The sequence below is a fragment of the Macaca thibetana genome, chromosome 8, assembly GCF_024542745.1.
Source record: "Macaca thibetana thibetana isolate TM-01 chromosome 8, ASM2454274v1, whole genome shotgun sequence".
Classification (NCBI taxonomy): Eukaryota; Metazoa; Chordata; class Mammalia; order Primates; family Cercopithecidae; genus Macaca; species Macaca thibetana.
The window spans coordinates 50,484,897-50,506,310 of record NC_065585.1 but is presented as its reverse complement, the minus strand read 5'-3'; the positions used below and the strand labels follow the sequence as shown (position 1 = coordinate 50,506,310).

Here is a 21,414-nt window from a genome sequence, read left to right as displayed (position 1 = left end):
TATCAGGCTCTGTTCCAAGCCCTGGGAATACATTTGAGAACAACAACAAAAAAAATCCTCATCCTTGAAAACCTAGTTGGAAAGATTAACCTTTTTTTTTTTTTTTTTTTTTCCTCAGACGGACTCCCGCTCTGTCACCCAGGCTGGACTGCAATGGCCAGATCTTGGCTCACTGCAACCCCCACCTCCCAGGTTCAAGCGATTCTCCTGCCTCAGACTCCCGAGTAGCTGGGATTACAGGTGTGCGCCACCCCACCCGACTAAGTTTTGTGTTTTTAGTAGAGACGGAGTTTCACCATGTTGGTCAGACTGGTCTCGAACTCCTGACCTCGTGATCTGCCTCAGCCTCCCAAAGTGCTGGGATTACAGGCGTGAGCCACCGCGCCCGGCCCGGAAAGATTAACTTTTAAATTACAAAAAAAAAAAAAAAAAAAAAAAAGATTAACCTTTAAATAAAAAAAAAAAAATCAGAAACCGGGATTAGACTTCCTTAAGCCATTTACGCCGGAGGTTGCAAATTCTTTTTGTGAAAAATCACACCTTGGCGATGACCTTGGGCAGTAGGATGTAAATAACTCCCACAAGCTTAGCGTTCCAATAACGGAACACAAGGCATAAACTAAACAGGAAGAAGGCAAGTCTGTGTGAATATGGTCAACTCCAAGACTCAAGATTCTAATGTGGATACTGCTGCGGAATTCCTGGTAAATGCGCTGATTTAATAAAGTCTTCGGTTTATCCAAACGGGCTACACAAATGATTAATCCAAACTCCAAAGCCCTAGAAAGAACAGGCGGGGCCCAGTTTCCCGAAGTGTTCCAACCACTTTTTCAGCAACAGTCACCTGCTTGGCTACGAGCCTCCGGACCGCCGCGCGCTAGCTGGTCCGCCCCACGGGGGCCACGCACCGGGTTCCGCGTCCCTGCGAGGCGGCACCTCCTGGGCCCGGCAGAGCTGAGCACCTGGGAACCGCGCACCGAGAGCCCGACGGGGAGGTGGTTAGCTGGAACCGGCTCCTCCAGGCGGCCTCGCCCACTGCAATGCAATCTGGGTGGTTTTTCCAGGTCCCTCCCTGCCTCCTTCCGCGCCCAGTCCCTGCCCCCGCGACGCCCGAGGGCCTGGACGGGTGGCTCGGAGTTACCGGGGCTAGGGAGAAGCGAGGCCACTGCAGCAAGCCTGCCGGAATCCATTTATGACTCCGCACTCCGAAGTCCAGGACAAGGAAGCACCCAACTCTGGAACTCAAGCAGCGGACGAGGGAGGTCTCGAGCGCCGTCGCAGCGCTGCGAGTGTGGGACCCTGGCCGTCGCCCGCTCTAAGGGGACGCGAGCTGCTACCGGCATCACGGGAGGCCCCGCCTCCGCCTGCACCTTCTCCTGCCAGGAAACGAGACGGCACGGGCCTCGGGCTCCTCTCCCCCCGTCCCGGGAGCCTGAACCCCCAGTGGGAAAGCCGGGCCTCCAGCTTCCCTTGACACGCGTTCTGAAAGGATTTGTACCCGGAGTGGGTTCGGCAGGGATAGGTGCATGGTTGCCCGTTTCACATCATGAATATGAACGGGGCTGGACACCTGGAGCCGAATTAGTAATACTTCAGACAGAATTCTGTTCCCAAGAACAAATCGCTTTGAGATGTATAACCCGAGAAAATTTCACCCGTAGCGCTTTTCTCTCTAAAATGTCAACAAGATCCAACAACATACTGCCACAGATGTGGTGGCTGGGGGTGATGGTGGGGGGGCACGAGCCTCTGGCAGACCAAGCTGAGGTAGAGCAAGGAAGGTTGTTTGGGAGCTTGGTCAACACACTCCAATACAATAACAAACGCATGAGCAGAGGGAATGGGATCAGGGCGCAGAACCTGGGAAGAAGCCTGCTTGGCCCGAATTAAGAAAACTTTTATTAGGCATGCGGTTAGATGCTTTTCATTTGGGGCCCAAGGCAAATAAAAGAAAATGGGCCCCAGCCCTGGAGATTGTTCCAGCTTCAAACTAGCAGCCTGGACCAAACCAGACAGAGCATTTAGAGTTGAGAGAAAAACGAGCGGGCTCCATTGTGCCCGAGTTTCCTTGCAGGGTCCCCCGGCTGCTTTGCGCGCGGTGAGTAACTGCGTCCTGGGGCGTGACTAGGTGGCTGGGCGTCCAGCCCGGGGCGTCCGGCTCTGCCGTGCGCCGGGTTCCTCTCCGGAAGGTGGGCACTGCGGCGCGTTTGGGAAGAGCGTGCACCCGGGCTCCGGCCAGGAGAAGGGGAGGGCTCGCAGGATTTCTCCTGATGTTTGCACTGAAAGGTGTGTTAGCTCGGGAGCGGCTTTTCCGGGGATCGGCAGTTGCCCCTGCCACCTCCTGGCTGCGGTTGGCAGGTCCCTCCCTCAGCGGTTCGTCCTCCACCGGCGCCGCGCCCTGGGCAGCTCCGCGCCCCGGGCCTCACCTCTGGCCTCCTTTCGCCTCCCTGTACCTGGCCTTTTCGCTTGACCCTTCAGAACCTTCGGCTTCGTTCCCCGCAGCCGGTATTCTCCGAGCCCCCCCGCCCCGCACCTCTCAGTGGGGACCCCTCCCCCCAGTGACTCCGCGCCCTTTACCTCTCTGAGCCCTTTTCCCGTCTGGCCTCGTCTACCCTCTGGATGGCAACCGCCTCTTCCCGCCCCTCGCGCCTCCCCCTCCTCCTCTCTCGCCCTGGCCTCTCCATTCATCCAGCCATTGTCTCCCGCCCCTTCTTCCCCCTCCCCAAGCGGCCTCCTCCCCCACCGCTGCCACGTCGTGGTTTGAAGGAGCCAATGGGCCGGCGCCGCCAGGTGTCTCTTACCTGCACCACGTGGGGGAGGGGGAAGGGGCGGGCAGGTAGAGCCACATCCCAAAACAGAAAAGCTTTCAGCCATTGCCTGCCTCCCGGGGGTGCAGCATTGCTCCAGGCTTTTTGCATAGACGCCCGGGCAACTGAATACAAAAAGGGCAGGCCTCCTGCGCCCTCCTTCCCACCCCCCTTCCTGCCCTGGGCGTGGAGCACCGGCCAGGTGTGGGCTTGGGTGGTTGGTTACCGCCTTTTGCAGTAGCAGCAGCGAGGAGGGGGGGTGGGCGCTCTTTCTTTTTCTCTTAGAAGAGGGTTTAGCACAGGTTTTTTCGTTCTCACTTCCACCCCGCCTTACCTCCTCCTGACCCCCCCCTTCTCCCCCTCCCCACCTATCGTCATGACGGCCTCTCCGGATTACTTGGTGGTGCTTTTTGGGATCACTGCTGGGGCCACCGGGGCCAAGCTAGGCTCGGATGAGAAGGAGCTGATCCTGCTGTTCTGGAAAGTCGTGGATCTGGCCAACAAGAAGGTATTTCTTCACGTTTTCGTCTAAATGCAAGGAATGGGGCAAGAAGTTTGTAGTAGAGGTTTGGGCGGGGAGGGGGGTGGAGGTAGGTAAATAAGTGCTCTTGTTTGCCCCCTTGTGAGTCTGGACCCGCGGCCTAGGGAAGCTAGAGTAAAACCAAACTTGTTGGCCAACTGCCTTGGAGCCATTTCAGCCCTCCGCAACCTGGCTCAGGTGGGGAGGCCAGCGCTACCGAGAATGGTTCTTTGGCCGTCGGGGGACGCCCCGCCGAGACGAGGTGGGGTCTCGGAGGCCCCGGGATCCACTTCCAGGGCCTTTCCGACCTATCGGGTGGGGGGTGGGGCGGGGGGGCAGGAACGCACTGGAGCCGATGGCGAGTCAAGAGCTTTGATTCTGCGTCCGGACCCCTAGAGAGGCGCGGGTCCCCCCAGCAGGGGAGCGAGGGTGGAGGGTGCAGAAAGCAGCTCCGAAATTGAGGGAAATTGACCCCTGCTTCTCTACCTTCGGAGGTGGGACAGTTGCACGAAGTACTAGTTAGACCGGATCAGTTGGAACTGACGGAGGACTGCAAAGAAGAAACTAAAATAGACGTCGAAAGCCTGTCCTCGGCGTCGCAGTTGGACCAAGCCCTCCGACAGGTGACAGCCCCGGGTCACGCCGCCCACCCCAGCCTGGGCCCAACCCCACCGCACCCTACGCCCTCTCAGGGCGGCCCACGCGTGTTCCCGGAGCAGGGTGGCAAGACTCCCGCCCGGCCGCGTGGGTGGGAGCCCCGTCTGAGGGCCGGAGCGCACCGTTTGGGCGGGGGTCGCTGCTTCTCTTCACCTCCCGGCCCCAAGGGTTTGGGACCGACATTCACTAGTTTTCGAGTTGCTTCCAGAGTAGTTACTGGAGCGGGAGAGTCAGCTCCATTTTGCCAATTGATTGACGTGCGGAGTTTGAATCCTAGCGCCCCCATCTCCAGGTCCAGACCCTAGACGCGCCGCTCCCCTGCGGGGTTTGGGCCCACAGCCTTCGGGCAGAGGGCGCTGTGGCGTAGACGTCCAGGCGGGCCCGCGGGTGTGCAAGAAGTAGCACAGTTTGGGTCGGAACTTGAAGGTGCCTGCCTGGTTTCAGGCTTCTGAACTCCCAACGAAAGGCTCGGTCCGTCGTTATTTCTTTAGTGGCCTTGGTCCCAGGACCAGGGAGGTTTTTGAGGTCCGAACGTGCAAGGCTGCCCGTTGGGTCACTGCGGAACTGATGGAATCCCCTTATTAGGACTGAGGTGACCTAAAAACCGGCTGTTCCGGGGTGCTGACGGGTGCCGGATCGGGTAGGGCGGGGTGCTAAACCTGTGCACAGATGAATGCTCTGCGCTCTCATGACCTCTGCCCTAGCACACGAGCCTCGAGTTATAGGAGAAAGCTATCCTTCCAGATCTGTATACCCAGTACCCGTATTTGTTTATCAGAAGCTGGGGTCTTAAGCCTGGCACATCCAAACAAACAAAAAGTAACACTAAGGAATGATGTAATCTGAAGGCAACCTGCTGATGAGATGAGACATCTGACTTAAGTCTTGAGTGAATTTTTTTGTAAAAACAGAAGGGAGAATGCATTGACAAGTTTCTCCTGGGCGCGAACTGCGGATTGATTGGAAAGCTTCCCTACCTCGAGGAAGTAAGGAGGTTTGTGGGAAAGGAGTCTGTCTTTCCAAGGTTGCCCCAGCACCGGTGTCCCCCATCAGGGCCCTTATCTCAGTTTTCTCTGGCTATCGCCAAGGGGAGTTACTTTGCAGAGTTTCTAAATGGTGCATCAGTTGCATCCCTGTGTGTATCTTGTTCTTGCAGTTTAACCAGTCAGTGAGCAATGAACTGAATATTGGAGTAGGGACTTCTTTCTGTCTCTGTACTGATGGGCAGCTTCATGTCAGGCAAATCCTGCATCCTGAGGCTTCCAAGAAGGTAAGAGTGCTGGCTTCTGGAAAAAAAAAATGGTTGGACCTTTGGGGTGACTGGAAGTTTTTAAAAATTTTTGCTTTATTCAAGTTTCTCGGTTTTTAAAAATATGCATATAGGGAGTTATTTTAATGAGTACAGAATTTCAGTTTGGGAAGATGAAAAAGCTCTGGAAATGGATGGTGGTTATGGTTGCAAAATATGTTAATGTACTTAATGTTTTACTGAACCATACTCTTAAAAATTATTAAAATATAAATCTGGTGTTATGTATATACAAACATACTCTTTGGTAACTTAAAATAGTCTCTTTATGTCCAATTTTCAAGATGCATGACACTCTCCCTTTCCCAAAGCTAATATGGAGTGTGAATTTTTGACATTTAAAATAACTATAGAGAGGAAAGAACTATTTTTAGTATGTCATAATATTCCCATTTGTGTTGAAAATCCTAGAAAGGAAGGAAAAAAGAATTAAACCTTTAAAGTTGTATTTCTAATCATTTCATTAAAAAGGCTACTTAAATAAGACAACGTTATATCTAGTGAAACCACAATCGTAGCACTCTTCACTTTGTCTGATTTTAAGTAAATGTTCAAAACTGATTCTTGCATCAAAACAAAAGGGTCACCCTCATCTTTTACCTTTGCTCATTTTTCTGACATAGAGAGGATTACAGAGTGAGAGAAATATAGTCTTACTATAGGTAAAATGTGATTTCTCTCCCTGGATAAATACCAAGAGGCTGTGGGAAAAGGAACGGCAGAGGCAACCCACCCAGTGTAGCCAATCATTGCTAATACACTGTCTCTTAACAACTTAAATTAGTTTGAGCTGTAACTTTTTATTGTGGTAGGCAGGCACTGAGCTTGAAAAGATGGAAGTAGAATATATTTAGGTACCTGTATGAGGCAAGGCTTGCAATGAAAGATGTAGACTGACAAATGACCCAGGCAAGTAAGCACAGATTTTATTTCGTTTAATATATTATGACAATTTAAAAAGTTTGAAGGAGTAACTCAAGTTCTTATGTCTTCAGGAAATCTCTCCTTTTATATGAGTCTTAGTAATTATTTGATAAAAGGGGAAGAATTTTTTTAAAAAATTAAATGCTAGACTAGTTGCTACATCCTTACCAGAAATAGTGATAAGTAAGGATTACTTTTTTCCTCCCAGACTCACATGACAGAAGGACAAGACTTAATCTTTTCTGTTGGGTCAGAGGAAAATAGCTGTTTTCATTATTTAGGTGGACTACTTTGGGTATAGGAAAACATCTGGAGAAAAAGTAAGACTTTTTCCTCAGCCACTACTATTAGGATTTTGATTAAATACAGAAACTAAAACAATTTTATAGTGAAAGTAATCCTGTATATTCATTAAAGGGAAAATGGCAAAACATGAAATAATCCTGCCACTCAATACATTAAAATGTTCTTCTCTAACATGAACATGTTTGGATATATTCTTCCAGAATTCTGTAGACAAGCATTATTTACAAAGAGCATTCATACTGCATAAGCCTTTTAGCCTACATTATTTAATAGAACATCAACATTGTTATAAGCACTAAATAAAATACTCAGTATTTTAAATGGACACAACAACTTAAACTGATTATTGTTGAACATGTGAGTTACTGTCCTTACAAACAGCTTTTAAGTGAGCATCTTTGTAGGTAATAGGCAGGTTTCATGGTTCTTTTAGTTGTTAACTTTTTTAAAAGCTGTGACCATGATGCAGCAATACTGATTTCAGAATACAGCATGAATAGGTCACATCTAATAAAATCCAATAGAAGGAACTTGGAGAGGAGACATTTTGCATGAACATTTAACATTTAAAAGTCTTAATTTCCTTGATGTTCTAATGTAAAAATGGGTAAAAATTCCCAGCAAATTAACACAAACAATTTTGAAATTTTAAGAAAAATCTAAATTGAGTTTTTAAAAGGATTATCTTTAAAAGTTATCCAATGCTGAGTTATTTTGTTAAGAAAACAACAAAAGAAACAGTAGTGTAATATTTGTCCAGACAATTGTGCTTTGCTTAATAGCCACAGTAGTGGTGCTAATAGCTAAGAATAGCAGTAACAATTTCTCCTTTGCCTTTGGGATTTGTGAGTTTGTTTTTGTTTTTGTTTGAAGTCTAGTTTGAGTTCAAAGGTACAGCTACAATATTGGTCAAGAAGACTAATGTGGGACTATTATTTGGCACAAAAATAAGCCTTTTCAGTTAATCAGGAATTTACTATTCTAATCTCACTTACTACTGAAAATATGCATTATTAGAACCCAATAGTTAGAACTACCCAGTTTTACAATCTAATCCTGCATCTGTATGAAAACTGAAAGGGCTGCTAGTGCTGCCTGAAAATACAGATGTTCTAAAATGGTTATGGCTGGAAAAAAGAGTAGTATTAACAGCCAGAAAATATGAAGTATAACAGCCCAAATGTATCACAGCTTCAGAATTGTTTCGAATGGAATGCATACTGAAGCACAAACATGGTAATCCACTGCCTTAAAACAATAATTTTTTTTCATGAGACTGGTACATAGGATCTAATATAGAAACAGGACCAACTTTTAAAAATAAAGCAACTCTTACATTAAAATTTAAATTTTTTCCATTGTAAAATATGCTTATATTTCAATTTTTAGGTTCCTAATTGTAAGAGAAACATTGAACCAAATTCACCTAGTTAACAGTATCTACTTTGTCCTTCCTCAGAATGTACTATTACCTGAATGCTTCTATTCCTTTTTTGATCTTCGAAAAGAATTCAAGAAGTGTTGCCCTGGTTCACCTGATATTGACAAACTGGATGTTGCTGCAATGACAGAGTGTATCCTTTAAATCATTACTCAAGAATCATTTGAAAAGATAGTTCCAGGAAAAAAATGGTAATTCAAGAAACTTTCAAACATTTTAAATTTTGTCAGCATATGGATAAAATTGGCCTGTCCAAAATTTGTCTACTCTGCTGAGAAACTAACACAATTATAGACGTCTTTGAAAGTAGTTATAATTAATCAGATGGTTGGATGGATTTGGAGATGGATTTTTTGGTGAGGTGATCACATGTAGAATAGGATTCAGTTTCAGATTATGTAATGTGTGTGTGTGCGCTGGAGAAAGAACATGAAGACTTCAGTGCAGAGTCTAAGGCCACTTTTTCTTGGTTACTGTGATTTTAGGGTTTATTTTGGCTTCTTTAGAATGAAGTCAAATAATTTTTTTAATTAGTGGATATATCCCCTTTACAAACTGCAGTTCACTGGTCCCGCTTTTAGCCTCCCCTGAGTTTTTCAAATACAAGATTATGCTAATTATAATAAGCCATCTTTGAAGATGATAAAATGGGGGTCTGGATTGTTCCCCACATTCTTTAGTTACCAAAATAATATATTTGATGCATGATATATTGTAAAAGTAATTTTATAATTACAAATCTATAATCACAAATGACCCATCATCTTACATTCATTAAGTCTTTAAAGTGCTAACTAATAAGCAGGCATGTGCTAATATATCAGATGTAAAGTTGAGTAATTGTTGCCTTGGGTGGCTTCCCAAAAGCCACTGTGAGAGTCATCATGAAGTTAAAACTAAGTTACCTTCAGTAACTTGTGGGTTGTAGATGCTTATTCCCAAACTTTCTCATTCATTTTCAGGAACTAAAGCCTGGTTTTTGTGTTACTTCAGGATTTTTTTTCCTGATTGAAGTTTGCTTGCATATATTTCATAACTACTTGTAAACAGGTCAAATCCATTTTCCTTTGCCTTCTTCTTGGAGTCAGGTAGCTGGAATTTTGGCTTAGCATGACCGCTAGTGTTGGGAAGAGGGTGGAATAAGTTCACTGTGACAGAATTCTTATAAGAATTTTGTTAAAAAGTTGGTACAGCAGAAAAATTCTCACTGGTTGTTCTGTTGGTTTGAATGTTGTATTAGACAGCTCAAGCTTCCATAACAAATACCATAGACCAGGAAGCTTAAACAACAGAAATTTACTTTCTCACAGTTTTGGAGGCTGGGATGTCCAAAATCAGGGTGTCAGCATGGTCAGGTTCTGGTGACAGCTCTTCCTGGCTTGCAGGTAGCTAGCCACCTTTTCTGGGGGGATAGCAGAAGGAGTTATCTTCTTACAAGGTCACTGCCCTATCTAATTAGACCCCTCCACCCTTTGACCTCATTTAAACTTAACTCCTAAAGACCCTCTCTCCAGATAGTTAAATTGGGGGTTGGGCTTCAACATAGGACTTTGGGGGAGGTGGGGAACACAATTCAGTTCTTAAGTATAAAACTTTTTGATGCAGATAGTTGGTCTTCTACAAAATAGCCAGAGTACCTAGAGAAAAATTAGAAGACAGTGGAGGAAAAATCTAATAAGCTATCTTAATTTAGAAAAAGACAACTTCTGGTTGGACGGGGTGGCTTACGTCTGTAATACCAGCACTTTGGGAGGCTGAGGAGGGAGGATGGGTTGAGACCAGGAGTGTTGACACCAGCCTGGGCATTATTGCGAGAACCCATCTCTACAAAAAGTAAAATGAAATAAAAATATTTTAAAAAATGAAAAAAACAACTTCAGTAAGGAAAGGAAGTATATTAAGGATTATTGCGCCGGGGCAATATAGAGAAACACAATGTCAACAAAAAATAAAAAAATTAGCTGCACATGGTTGCATAAGGCTGTAGTCCCAGCTCTACTTAGGAGGCTGAGGTGCAAGGATTGCTTGAACCCAGGAAGTCGAGGCTGCAGTGAGCTGTAATTGTGCCACTACACTCCAGCCTGGGTAACAGAGCAAGACCCTGTCTCAAAAAAAGTGGATTTTATTCTTAAATGTTTTAATATTTAATATCATACTTGTACATGTCTTTCTCATTTAACAAGTTAGAAATGCTAATAAGCTTTCTTAGCAACGGTTTTTGTGTTACATTGCTGCTGTGGTCAGTTATTTTGACTGCTATTCAGAGGAATACTTAATTTCCCTGACTAGGCTACCAGACCAATTTCTGAGGCTAAAAGCAATTATGTCCAATCTGAATATCAACTTGTGCTCATCTGTGCAAAGTATTTCTACAATGTCTGAACTGAAGAATAGTTCTGTTCTTTCAGAGCATTAAACATTTTCCTTGCCAATATGAAAGTGACGCTGAATTGGGAGATCTATAGTCATTAAACATGGTTTTGCCAAGTGGACAGAAGGTCATTTTACTCTTCAGGAATTACCTGTTTCACCTGGTAAACCAGTGGGGGAGGGAAAGGGGCTTCTGTAAACACCTGGAGAAGAGCAGATAAGAGAATGTGCAGGTTGAAGTGTTTAATTTTTTTGGTTGTGAAATACTTGTATTCTTGATTGGTTGTTTTAAATGAGGATACAGATATATCAATTTGGACCCTCAGTGATGTCACAATATTCTAAGTGTGTTGGAAACGTGCTTTATTAACTTTATATCCAAGTAAATTTAAAATTTTTAATAATTCAGTTTTAGCTGGGCAAGGTGGCTCATGCCTGTAATCACAGCACTTTGGGAGGCCAAGGTGGGTGGATCACTTGAGGTCAAGAGTTCAAGATCAACCTTGCCAACATGGTGAAGCCCCATCTCTACTAAAAATACAAAAAGTAGCCGGGCATGATGGCGCACATCTGTAATCCCAGCTACCCAGGAGGCTGAGGCAGGAGAATCACTTGAACCCAAGAGGCAGAGGTTGCAGTGAGCTGAGATCACACCATTATACTCTAGCCCAGGTGACAGAGTGAGACAAAAAAAATTTTTTTTCATTTTTTAGAGATGGTTCCTCATATTTTGCCCTGGCTGTTCTCAAACTCCTGGCCTCAAGCCATCCTCCTGCCTTGGCCTCCCAAAATGCAGGATTATAGCTGTTTGCCACCATATCCTGGCCTCATTTATTTTTTAATTAGTAGGCTTTATTTTTTTGAGATGTAGTTGAGCTATGTTACCCAGCCTTGTCTCAGACTGCTGAACTCAAGCAATTCTCCTGCCTCAGCCTCCTGAGAAGTTCAGATTACAGGCGCATCTGCTGTACCTGTAATCTCAACTTTTTATTATTATTATTATTATTATTATTGTTATTATTATTTTGAGATGGAGCCTCCCTCTGTTACCCAGGCTGGAGTAAAATGGCACGATCTTAACCCACTGCAACCTTTGCCTCCTGAGTTCAAGCGATTCTCATGCCTCAGCCTCCCAAGTAGCTGGGATTACAGGTGCCTGCCACTATGCCTGGCTAATTTTTGTATTATTAGTAGAGGTGGGGTTTCACCATGTTAGCCAGGCTGGTCTCCAACTCCTGAGCTCAAGTTATCCACCCATCTCGTCCTCCCAAAATGCTGGGAGTACAGGTGTGAGCCACTGCACCCGGCCCCAACTTTATTTTTTAGACCAGTTTTAGGTTTAGAGCAAAATTGGGCAGAAAGTATAGAGTGTTCTTATATAACCCTTGTTACACACATACATACACACTCTCTCTCACTCACTCCCCCACTGTCAACATGCTGCACCATTGAGCAGAAAGTATAGTGTTCTTATAGAACCCTTGTTATTCTCTCCCTCTTCCTCTCCTCCTCTCCACTTGCCCCCTCACTGTCAAAGTGCTATACCAGAGTGGTACATTTGTTACACCTGATGAGCCTACATTGACACGTCATTATTACCCAAAGCTCATAGTTTACATTGGGTTTCACTTTTGGTCTTGTACATTCTATGGATTTTGACAAATGTATAATGACATCTATCTACCATTGTTGTATCAGAGTACATTGTAGTAATAGCATAGTACAGAATAGTTTTTTTGTTTAGTTTTGTGTTTTTACCTGCTACCTTAAAGTCTTTTATCCCTAATAGAGTAGTTTTATTGCCTTAAGACTCCTCTGTACTTTGGCCAATCATTCCTCCCTCTGCCTTAACCCCTGACAACCACCAATCTTTACTGTCTCTGTAGTCTTGCCTTTTCTGGGAGGTCATATAGTTGGAATCATGTAGTATGTAACCTTTTCAGATTGTCTTTTTAGCCAGTAGTATGCATTTAAGATTAGTCCATGTTTTTTCGTGGCTTTATAGTTTCTTTTTAGCACTGAATTTCATTGTTTGGATGTATGGTTTGTTTATTCGCCTACAGAAGGACATCTTGGTTGCTTTCAAGTTCTTGCAAATATGAATAGTGCTGTTATAAACATCACATGCAGGTTTTCATGTGGACATAGGTTTTTTTATTCATTTTTATTTCTATTTTTTTTGAGACAGAGTCTTGCTCTGTCGCCCAGGCTGGAGTGCAGCGGCGGCGATCTCAGCTCTTTGCAAGCTCCACCTTCCAGGTTCACGCCATTTTCCCGCCTCAGCCTCCGGAGTAGCTGGGACTACAGGTGCCCACCACCACGCCCGGCTAATTTTTTGTATTTTTAGTAGAGACGGGATTTCACCATGTTAGCCAGGATGGTCTTGATCTCCTGACCTCTTGATCCGCCCTCCTCGGCCTCTCAAAGTGCTGGGATTACAGGTGTGAGCCATTGCGCTCAGCCTAGGATTTTTATTTATTTTGGTAAGTATCAAGGAGTGTGATTGCTGGATCATATGGGAAGAGTGTCATTTTTTATATCTCACTGCAATTTTTGTGTTTAAGGCAGACTTTTTTCCAGGGGGAATGGTGAGGGAAAGCAACCAGGCCTTGTATTTAAAAGAACAATATGTGGAACTTGAATAATATGCAGTATTTCAAGGCATTTATGGAAGATGAAAGAAAATTATAGTGTGGTCACTTTCTTTTTCCCCCCTAAAGTCTCACTTTCGCTCAGGCTGGAGTGCATTGGCGCTGTAATGCTATCATGGTCATGGCTCACTGTAGCCTCAAACTCCCGTGCCCTAGGCTCAAGTAGTTGGTACTGCAGACGTGCACCACTGTGCCAGGCCAATGTTGCGTATTTCTAATGGAAGAAGAGACTAAAACCCAATTTGTAGAGTCACAAAGTCTGAGCTGAGTATACACTGCCACACAGCAGCTTTGCTTTCCTGGGAGTTACTAGTGTCTGCCGAGCCAAACTTTAATCTTGAGTATTCCAAAATGAAAGCTTTGTAAGTGAAGTGCCATGTAAATGAAAAAGTAGGACCATTTTGATAAAGGGTTTAGGAATTTTTTTCTTTTTCTTTTTCTTTTTTTTTTTTTTTTGGAGATAGAGTCTCACTCTGTCGCCCAGACTGGAGTGACACAATCTTGGCTCACTGCAACTTCTACCTCTCGGATTCAAGCGATTTTCCTGCCTTAGCCTCCCAAGTAGCTGGGACTATAGGAGTCTTCCACCTCGCCTGGCTGATATTGTATTTTTTGTAGACACGGTATTTCACCATATTAGACAGGCTGGTCTTGAACTCCTGACCTCAGGTTATCCACCCACCTCAGCCTCCCAAAGTTCTGGTTTTACAGGCATGAGCCACACCACCTGACCAGGAATTTCTTGAGTGTAGTTCTGGTTCTTATTTTTGGCACTTCTTTCCCTCTTTTGTCTTTGTATTTGTTCAAAAATACTTTTTTTTTTTTTTTTTGAGACAGAGTCTCTGTCTTGCCCAGGCTGGAGTGCAGCGCGCAATCTCTGCACACTGCAACCTTCGCCTTCTGGGTTCAAGAATTCTCCTGTCTCAGCCTCCCAAGTAGCTGAGATTACAGGATGTGCCACCATGCCCAGCTAATTTTTGTATTTTTAGTAGATACGGGGTTTCACCATGTTGGCCAGGCTGGTCTGGAACTCTTGACCTCAGGTGATCTGCCCTCCTCGGCTTCCCAAAATGCTGGGATTACAGGCGTGAGCCACTGTGCCTGGTCCTAAAACACATTTCTGATGTTGATATTAGGCCTTTGAGTTATTCCAGTTGCATTGTTGCCTGCTTTTGAATCATGTGATGCTAGCTGAGAGACCTCATCTAGCAGGTAAACTGTGGATTACATGTTGTAAGCTTTTTACTTAATCAAATGTGGGTGTTGAGGGTGTGATAATAGGGGTTGGGGCTTTTTTTTTTTTTTTTTTTAATTATCTTAGATCCTTTAGGGAAATTAATACTAGTTGTCTCCTGCTGAAAGGACATTTGTGTAAATGGCTTCTTTCATTTTTTTTTTAAACTCATTTTTTCCCCCACTAATGTTGGATGGAATTACTTCCTCCTGATTTCTTAACCTGCTTTTTGTTAGCTGTTTGTCAGGAACTTACTTATTCTCACTAATCAAGACTTCTAATATTGTGTTTACATCCCTTTGCCAAGCATTTATTAAGATCTTATTTTTCTGAAAGTATGGTAAGGAGGACAGGTGAAAATAACTATCAATTGACTGCTTACTACATGTGCCATGAACGGCTCAGTGGGGAGATTTCATCCCCATTTTATCGCTAGGGAAACTGAGGCTTAGAGGCTTTGTCTTTAAGTTAGATGCTCTAGCATCCAACAATATACAAGGTGAAATAGTTTAGAATGCATACAATCATTTGAGGCACGCTGGCTACCTCAAATAGGTTGTCTCCCTTTTAAGTTAATATCCTGTGTTTGCTCAGCACATATCAAACCGTAAAGCAGTAGAGTTAATTTTGTAAAATATGTATTCCATGATAGGGTATTGCATTCGTATGTGCTGTTTGACATGATTACGATTGCCATTTCACTAGGGCAAATTTTCATTATCAGGAAAAATCACTAAACTGCTCATGCCTGCCCATTCAAAGGTTAGTAGGGTGTGTATGTTTCATCACTTCTTGGGGGTGTAAAGGATTCATGGGGGGTGTGTGTGCACATATGTGTGCTCTATTATCAGTGTGTGACATTAGCCTGTTTTTCCTATAGGTTACAATTGGGGATAATAGGATAGTAGTTAAGAACATGAATGCTGGGGGTAATTTATTTGACCCCTCAGCCTCAGTTTCCCCATCTTAAAATGGGTAAGACTATTGTATAAGGATTAATGAGATAGTGTGTGCTGCCACTTAGCTGGTGGTTAGCCTGCTCCACACTCTGTAATGCTGACTGATCCTGTGGACCCTACCAGGTTGTCGGGTGTCTCAGAACAGGAGAAACAGCTGGTAAGGGACTTTGGAAATGACTTCCTTATTGTTTTAAAACTTATATAAACTATTTTATACATAGAATTTTTTTTTAACCTTATGTGAGACTAGATGTAGACCTTTCAAAGTGTCAGCTACATGTTAGTACAGGTAAACTTGAAAGTCAGGAGTTTATTCTAACAGTGAAATGAGCTGGGGCTTTATAATTTTACAAACCTTCACTGCCCTGCTGTAAAGGTGAAGGCTAACACTGAATCCTCCTTGGTACTTTTCTGTGTATGGAAAGGATTTTAATATATATAATATATCATCAAGTATACAGATAAGCTGGGCCAGTAGTTGACCTTGTTAGCTGGAGGGGGAAGGAATTATCTCTGGCATCACATTGGCGTGACATGAGCCAAATGAGCAAGGACACTGGTTTGTCATCTGCAGTGAGTGAAGTAACTAGAAATACTGCATATTCCTTGCCAGCCCTCAGACTGATGTTAATTAAGTGTGGTTTGTTTTAATTATAAAATATTTTGGCCTGGTACAGTGGGTAATGCCTGTAATCCCAGCACTTTGGGAGGCCGAAGCAGGTGGATAACCTGAGGTCAGGAGTTTGAGACCAGCCTGGCCAACATGGCGGAACCCCGTCTCTACTAAAAATACAAAAATTATCTGGGTGTGGTGGCGGGTACCTGTAATCTCAGCTACTCAGGAGGCTGAAGCATGAGAATTGCTTGAACCTCGGTGGCAGAGGTTGCAGTGAGCCAAGATCGTGCCACTGTACTCCAGCCTGGGCGACAGCAAGACTCCATCTCAAAAACATAAAATATTTTACTTTTAAAATGGGAGTTTGGAAATTTCAAATTAATCCTTTTGTTTTAGAAAGCTTCGGAAGACTTATCAAGGAGTCTCTCCTTTTCCTAATTTGTTTATCCCATATAAGTGTCTTTTTCCAAAGTAAAGTTTTTAATATCCTTTGTTGAATGAGACCCTACCTCCATCTTATTTCTTCTAGGGTATAATTGACTTACTAGGTTTGTTGGAAATCCTTCTGCATGACTCTTCAGTACAATAATATCTCCAAGAAGTAATATTTGTTAGGTAGGGATCTTATTTTTTATCCTCTAAGAGTAAGAGGCTGGGTGCAGTGGCTCATGCCTGTAATCTCACCACTTTGTGACGCTAAGGCAAGGGGACTGGAGCCCAGGAGTTCAAGACCAGCCTAAGCAACACAGGTAGATCCTATCTCTACAAAAATAAATCTAAAAATTAGCTAGGTGTGGAAGCACACTCCTGTGGTTCCAGCTACTTGGGAGGCTGAAGTGGGAGGATCACTTGAGCCCAAGATGTCAAAGCTATATAGTGAGCCTTAATCACACCACTGCATTCAAGTGTGAAGATCCTGCCTCACCAAAAAAAAAAAGCTGGGAAGTAAGGTTTAAAACTAAGGTTGTATTAACCTGAGACAGCTGGTTGGGATATGACAAAAGTAGTATTTTAAGTATGTGTGTATCTGTCTGAGTGGTTTTTTTTTTTTTTTTTTTTTTTTTTTTTTTCTGATACGGAGTCTCGCCCTGTCACCCAGGCTAGGGTACAGTGTGCGATCTCAGCTCATTGCAACCTCCACCTCCCGGGTTTGAAGGATTCTCATACCTCAGCCTCCCAAGTAACTGCTGGGATTACAGATGTGCATCACCATGCCTGGCTAATTTTTTAACTTTACTTTTAGTAGAGATGGGGTTTCACCATGTTGGCCAGGCTGGTCTCAAACTCCTGGTGTCAAGTGATCCACCCACCTTGGCCTCCCAAAGTATTGGGATTACAGGGGTGAGCCACCACACCTGGCTTCTATTTTTTTTTTTTTTAATTTTATTTTTACGTTTTTCACTCCTCTCAGCTCATACCTAGGTTTTAGATTTTTCCCCCCAGCATTTTATTGCTGTTGTTAAATAGTTTTGGTTGTTTTGACTTCTGGTTATATTTTCTTATGGTGACATTTTTTGTTTCCTTCAAAGCTCACTTTAAAATATATCAGATTATATGTAGAACTTAAATTTAAAATTTTGCAACCAAACTGGGCACAGTGTCTCAGGCCTGTAATCCCAGCATTTTGGGAGGCTGAGGTGGGCAGATCACTTGAGCCCAGGAGTTTTGAGACCAGCCTGGCCATCGTGGTGAAACCCTGTCTCTACAAAAAATACAATTAGCCAGGCATGGCGGCATTCGTCTGTAATCCCAGCTACTTGGGATGTCAAGGCTGGACAATCATTTGAACCCGGGAAGTGGAGGTTGCAGTAAGCCGAGATCACGCCACTACACTCCAGCTTGGGCAACACAGTGAGACCATGTCTCGAAAAAATAAATAAATTAAGCAAACAGCTAGGTTTGGTGGCACACGCTTGTAATCCTTACTCCGGAGGCTGAAGTGCGAGGGTCACTTGAACCCCAGGAGTTCTGGGCTGTAGTGCGGTATGCCCATCCAGCATGCGCAGTAAGTTCATCATCAATATGGCGACCTCCGGGAGTGGAGTGGAGGGCTGCCTAAGGTGGAGTGAACTGTCCCAGAAACAGAGCAGGTTAAAACTCATGTGCTGATCAGTAGTGGGATCGCACCTATGAATAGCCACCGCAATCCAGCCTAGGCAACATAACAAGACCCTAGTCTCAAAAAAAATAAAAAGGACAACTCTTTTTTTTTTTTTTTTTTTTGAGACGGAGTCTCACTGTCGCCCAGGCTGGAGTGCAGTGGTGCGATCTCAGCTCACTGCAAGCTCCACCTCCTGAGTTCACGCCATTCTCCTGCCTCAGCCTCCTGAATAGTTGGGACTACAGGCCCCCGCCACCACACCGGCTAATTTTTTGTATTTTTTTTAGTAGAGATGAGGGTTTCACCGTGTTAGCCAGGATGGTCTCGATCTCGTGGCCTCGTGATCCGCCCCCCCACCGCCTCGGCCTCCCAAAGTGCTGGGATTACAGGCGTGAGCCACCGCGCCGGGCCCATAAAGGCAGCTCTTTTAAGAGTAACATCTCTATCACATGATTTTAGAAAATTCAGTTTTTAGATGGAAGACTAATCAACTTTTCTCTTTTTTTCTTGCTATGTTTTATCAGCTACTCCTTTGTTCGTTAGCACAGGTATTATAAGCCTGTCAACATGAAATTGTGTTACTGTACAATAAATGAAAGTAAACCATAGAAATGGACTTAACACCTTGTGAGGGTTCTGTGGCAAGGAAAACAGCTTTCAGATGAAACTTCGAATTGGAGTAATTATAAAACAGTTTAAACTTGTCTGAGTTAATGTATCACCTTATTAAAAACTTAGTTTAAAAAGATATTATTTACAAGTAAAAATTGGATGTTCTGAAACCAGATGTGACCAATTTTAGGTAGTTGGGAAGGATAACTTTTTTAAGTAGATAAGCTAATATTGATAAACTTCATACAATTTCTCTCTGAATTATATCCTCAGCTAACACAAGTGTGAATTAAATCCTCAAGCCTGTTTCATCAGTGGTGGTCATAAGGAAAGTGTCCCTACTGTTAATATATAGACCAAGTCTATAGATTCCTCTAACATGCATATACAGTTTTACTTGCTCATTTGCAGCCTGAAATGATGAGTTTTGTTCCCACCACCTCTGCCTGTACCCTTCCTCATTTCCTTGAGGCATTTCTCATTTGTAAAGCTGGCTAAGCCTGTTTGTGCTGTTGTGGCTGCCTTGAGGGCAGAATGAGTAAGTTGCATGAGGAGCTATAAATCAGGAGGCACAGACTCATCTTTCCTTCCCTCAAGATCAGACGTGTAGCAAGTAATTCAATATATACTTATAAATTGATAGGGGAAAGAATTACTACTAAAACTTTTTTTCTCATTCCTCTCTGTCACTCGTTTTCAGTGATGCTAAGGATCATAGATTGAAGAAACTGGCCTACTGAGGCTGTGTGTGTGTGTAAGGAGATGGCTTGGGCATTCAGGAGGTTGGGTGACTTACAAGTTGTTACACAGCTTAGCGCCGCTGATCCTGGTTGTGACAGCTCAAAGGGAGACGTGCTGGGACGTGTTGTGTGGCACCAAGGTAGCCAAATGTCAAGAACATATCCTTAGTTAAAAAGTAGAATTCATTACAATGATTCTTCAGCTACAAGTCTATTTTTAACCAGGCAGGAATGCTTTCCATTTTTACTTTTGATCTCTGTCTGCTTTAGTTGACTTTTATCTACAAATTTATAAAACTTCTCACACACTATTGTTCAATAGTCAAATCACAGCTGTCGTGTAATCCCACCTCCATTACCCAGCAGCCAGGTGACTGGGTGAACTACTGAACATCACTCAATCCCAGTGGTTTGTTTGAGATGGAGTCTTGCTCTGTCACCCAGGCTGGAGTGCAGCGGCCATGATCTCGGTTCACCGCAACCTCTGCCTCCCGGGTTCAAGCGATTCTTGTGCCTCAGCCTCCTGAGTAGCTGGGATTACAGGCATGCACCACCACATCCAGCTGATTTTTGTATTTTTAGTGGAGACAGAGGTTCACTATGTTGGCCAGGCTGATCTCAAACTCCTGACCTCCAAGTGATCCACCCACCTCAGCCTCATAAAGTGCTGGGATTACAGGCATAAGCCACCATGCCCAGCCTTAGTGTCTACAACTGTTTGGTTTTGCTATAATCTATCTGTCAGAGTTATTATGAGAATTGGAAGAAATAGGGAGTGTTTGGCACAAAATGGTGTCCAATAAATGCCACCGTTTAAGTCAGTAGATCCTTGGAAGCTATAGAGATGGTGATAGATGGAAAGAGATCAGAGGAAGATGGGGGCCTACACCCAGGAAATGTTAAGATGGTCAAGAAGATAGCATAACATTATAGGAATAGTATCTAATGAACTCTAAAATTGATGATTGTGGCCAAGAACAGTTTTGGTGGGTCATTTGTGGCCTAGTTTGGTTCAGGGATTAAGGTAAGAGTGCTTTCTTTAGAGGGTGGTACCTGAGCAATGTTGAGAAGGCTAGGTAATCCTGCCATTAATAGATGAGAGGAAAGCTTAATTTGAATGGAATATACTTTTATATTCCTTTCAAATCTAAATTTCCCCCATATTCTGTTTTGAGACTGATTGACAAACATTCCTGTGGCATCCTTTTTATCTGGCCATCTTTTTGCAATCTCCTTTCTTCTGTAATAGGTCAGAGGTCAATAACCTTTTGCTGTAAAGGGCTGGAAAGTCAATGTTAGGTTTTGCGGGGCACATTAGGGTCTGCTCACACAGGTGCACCTTGTTTTAGTGTGCTTTACTTTATTGTGCTTCACAGTTGTTGTATTTTGTCTTTTTTTTATTTTTGAGAAAGGATCTTGCTCTGTCACCCGGGCTGGAGTGCAGTGGTGTACTTCTTGACCTCCTGGGCTCAAGCGATCCTCCCACCTCAGCCTCCCGAGTAGCTGCAATGACAGGCCAATTTGTTATTTTATAGAGATGAGGACTTGCTATCTCAGGCTGGTCTTGAACTCCTGGGTCCAAGTGATCCTCCCACCTCAGCCTCCCAAAGTGCTGGGATCACAGGCATGAGCCACCGTGTCTGCCCAGTTTTGTTTTGTTTAAAAAAAAAGAAAATGGAAGGTTTGTAGCAACTCTGCATTCAGCAAGTCTACTGACAACATTTTTCCAACAACACTTGCTCACTTGTCTCTCTCACCTTTCAAACATTGTCATTATTCTGTTGTGGCGATCTGTAATCACTGGTCTTTGTTACTGGTGTAATTGTTTTGGGGCCAGCAAAGCAGGGCCATATTAGGTGGCAAACTTAATTGGTCAATGTTGTGTGTGTTCGGCTGCTCCAACTGGTGGTTACCCCATCTCTCTCCCTCTCCTTGGGACTCCCTATTCCCTGAAACACAATATTGAAATTAAGCCAATTAACCCTACAGTAGCATCTAAGCATTCAAGTGAAAGTAAGAGTTGCATATCTCTCACTTTAAATCAAAAGCTAGACATGATTAAGCTTAGTCAGGAAGACACGTCAAAAGCTAAAGTAGGCCAAAAGCCAGGCCTTTTGTACCAGATGATTTGCCAAGTTGCATAAAGGAAAATTTCTTGAATACTCCA

General features: G+C 44.0%; 1 protein-coding gene and 1 long non-coding RNA gene across 8 annotated transcripts in view; both read left to right on the top strand.

Annotated features, from left to right (window-relative positions):
* LOC126960869 (uncharacterized) overlaps positions 1 to 21,414 on the top strand; it is a 289,975-nt gene that overhangs the window by 133,203 nt on the left and 135,358 nt on the right. The window lies entirely within an intron of this gene.
* The window catches only part of ESRP1 (epithelial splicing regulatory protein 1), a 69,112-nt gene continuing 50,552 nt past the window's right edge, over positions 2,855 to 21,414 (top strand). For 2 of the 7 annotated variants that reach the window (XM_050800502.1, XM_050800497.1), the window contains exons 1-4: positions 2,856 to 3,315; positions 3,822 to 3,950; positions 5,141 to 5,254; positions 7,983 to 8,097. In XM_050800502.1, coding sequence (XP_050656459.1) covers positions 3,184 to 3,315; positions 3,822 to 3,950; positions 5,141 to 5,254; positions 7,983 to 8,097 — 490 coding nt within the window. In that variant the 5' untranslated portion in view covers positions 2,856 to 3,183. Of the gene's footprint in view, positions 3,316 to 3,821; positions 3,951 to 5,140; positions 5,255 to 7,982; positions 8,098 to 21,414 lie in introns of all 7 variants that reach the window. The other 5 variants (XM_050800498.1, XM_050800500.1, XM_050800499.1 and 2 more) reach the window with 4 other exon arrangements.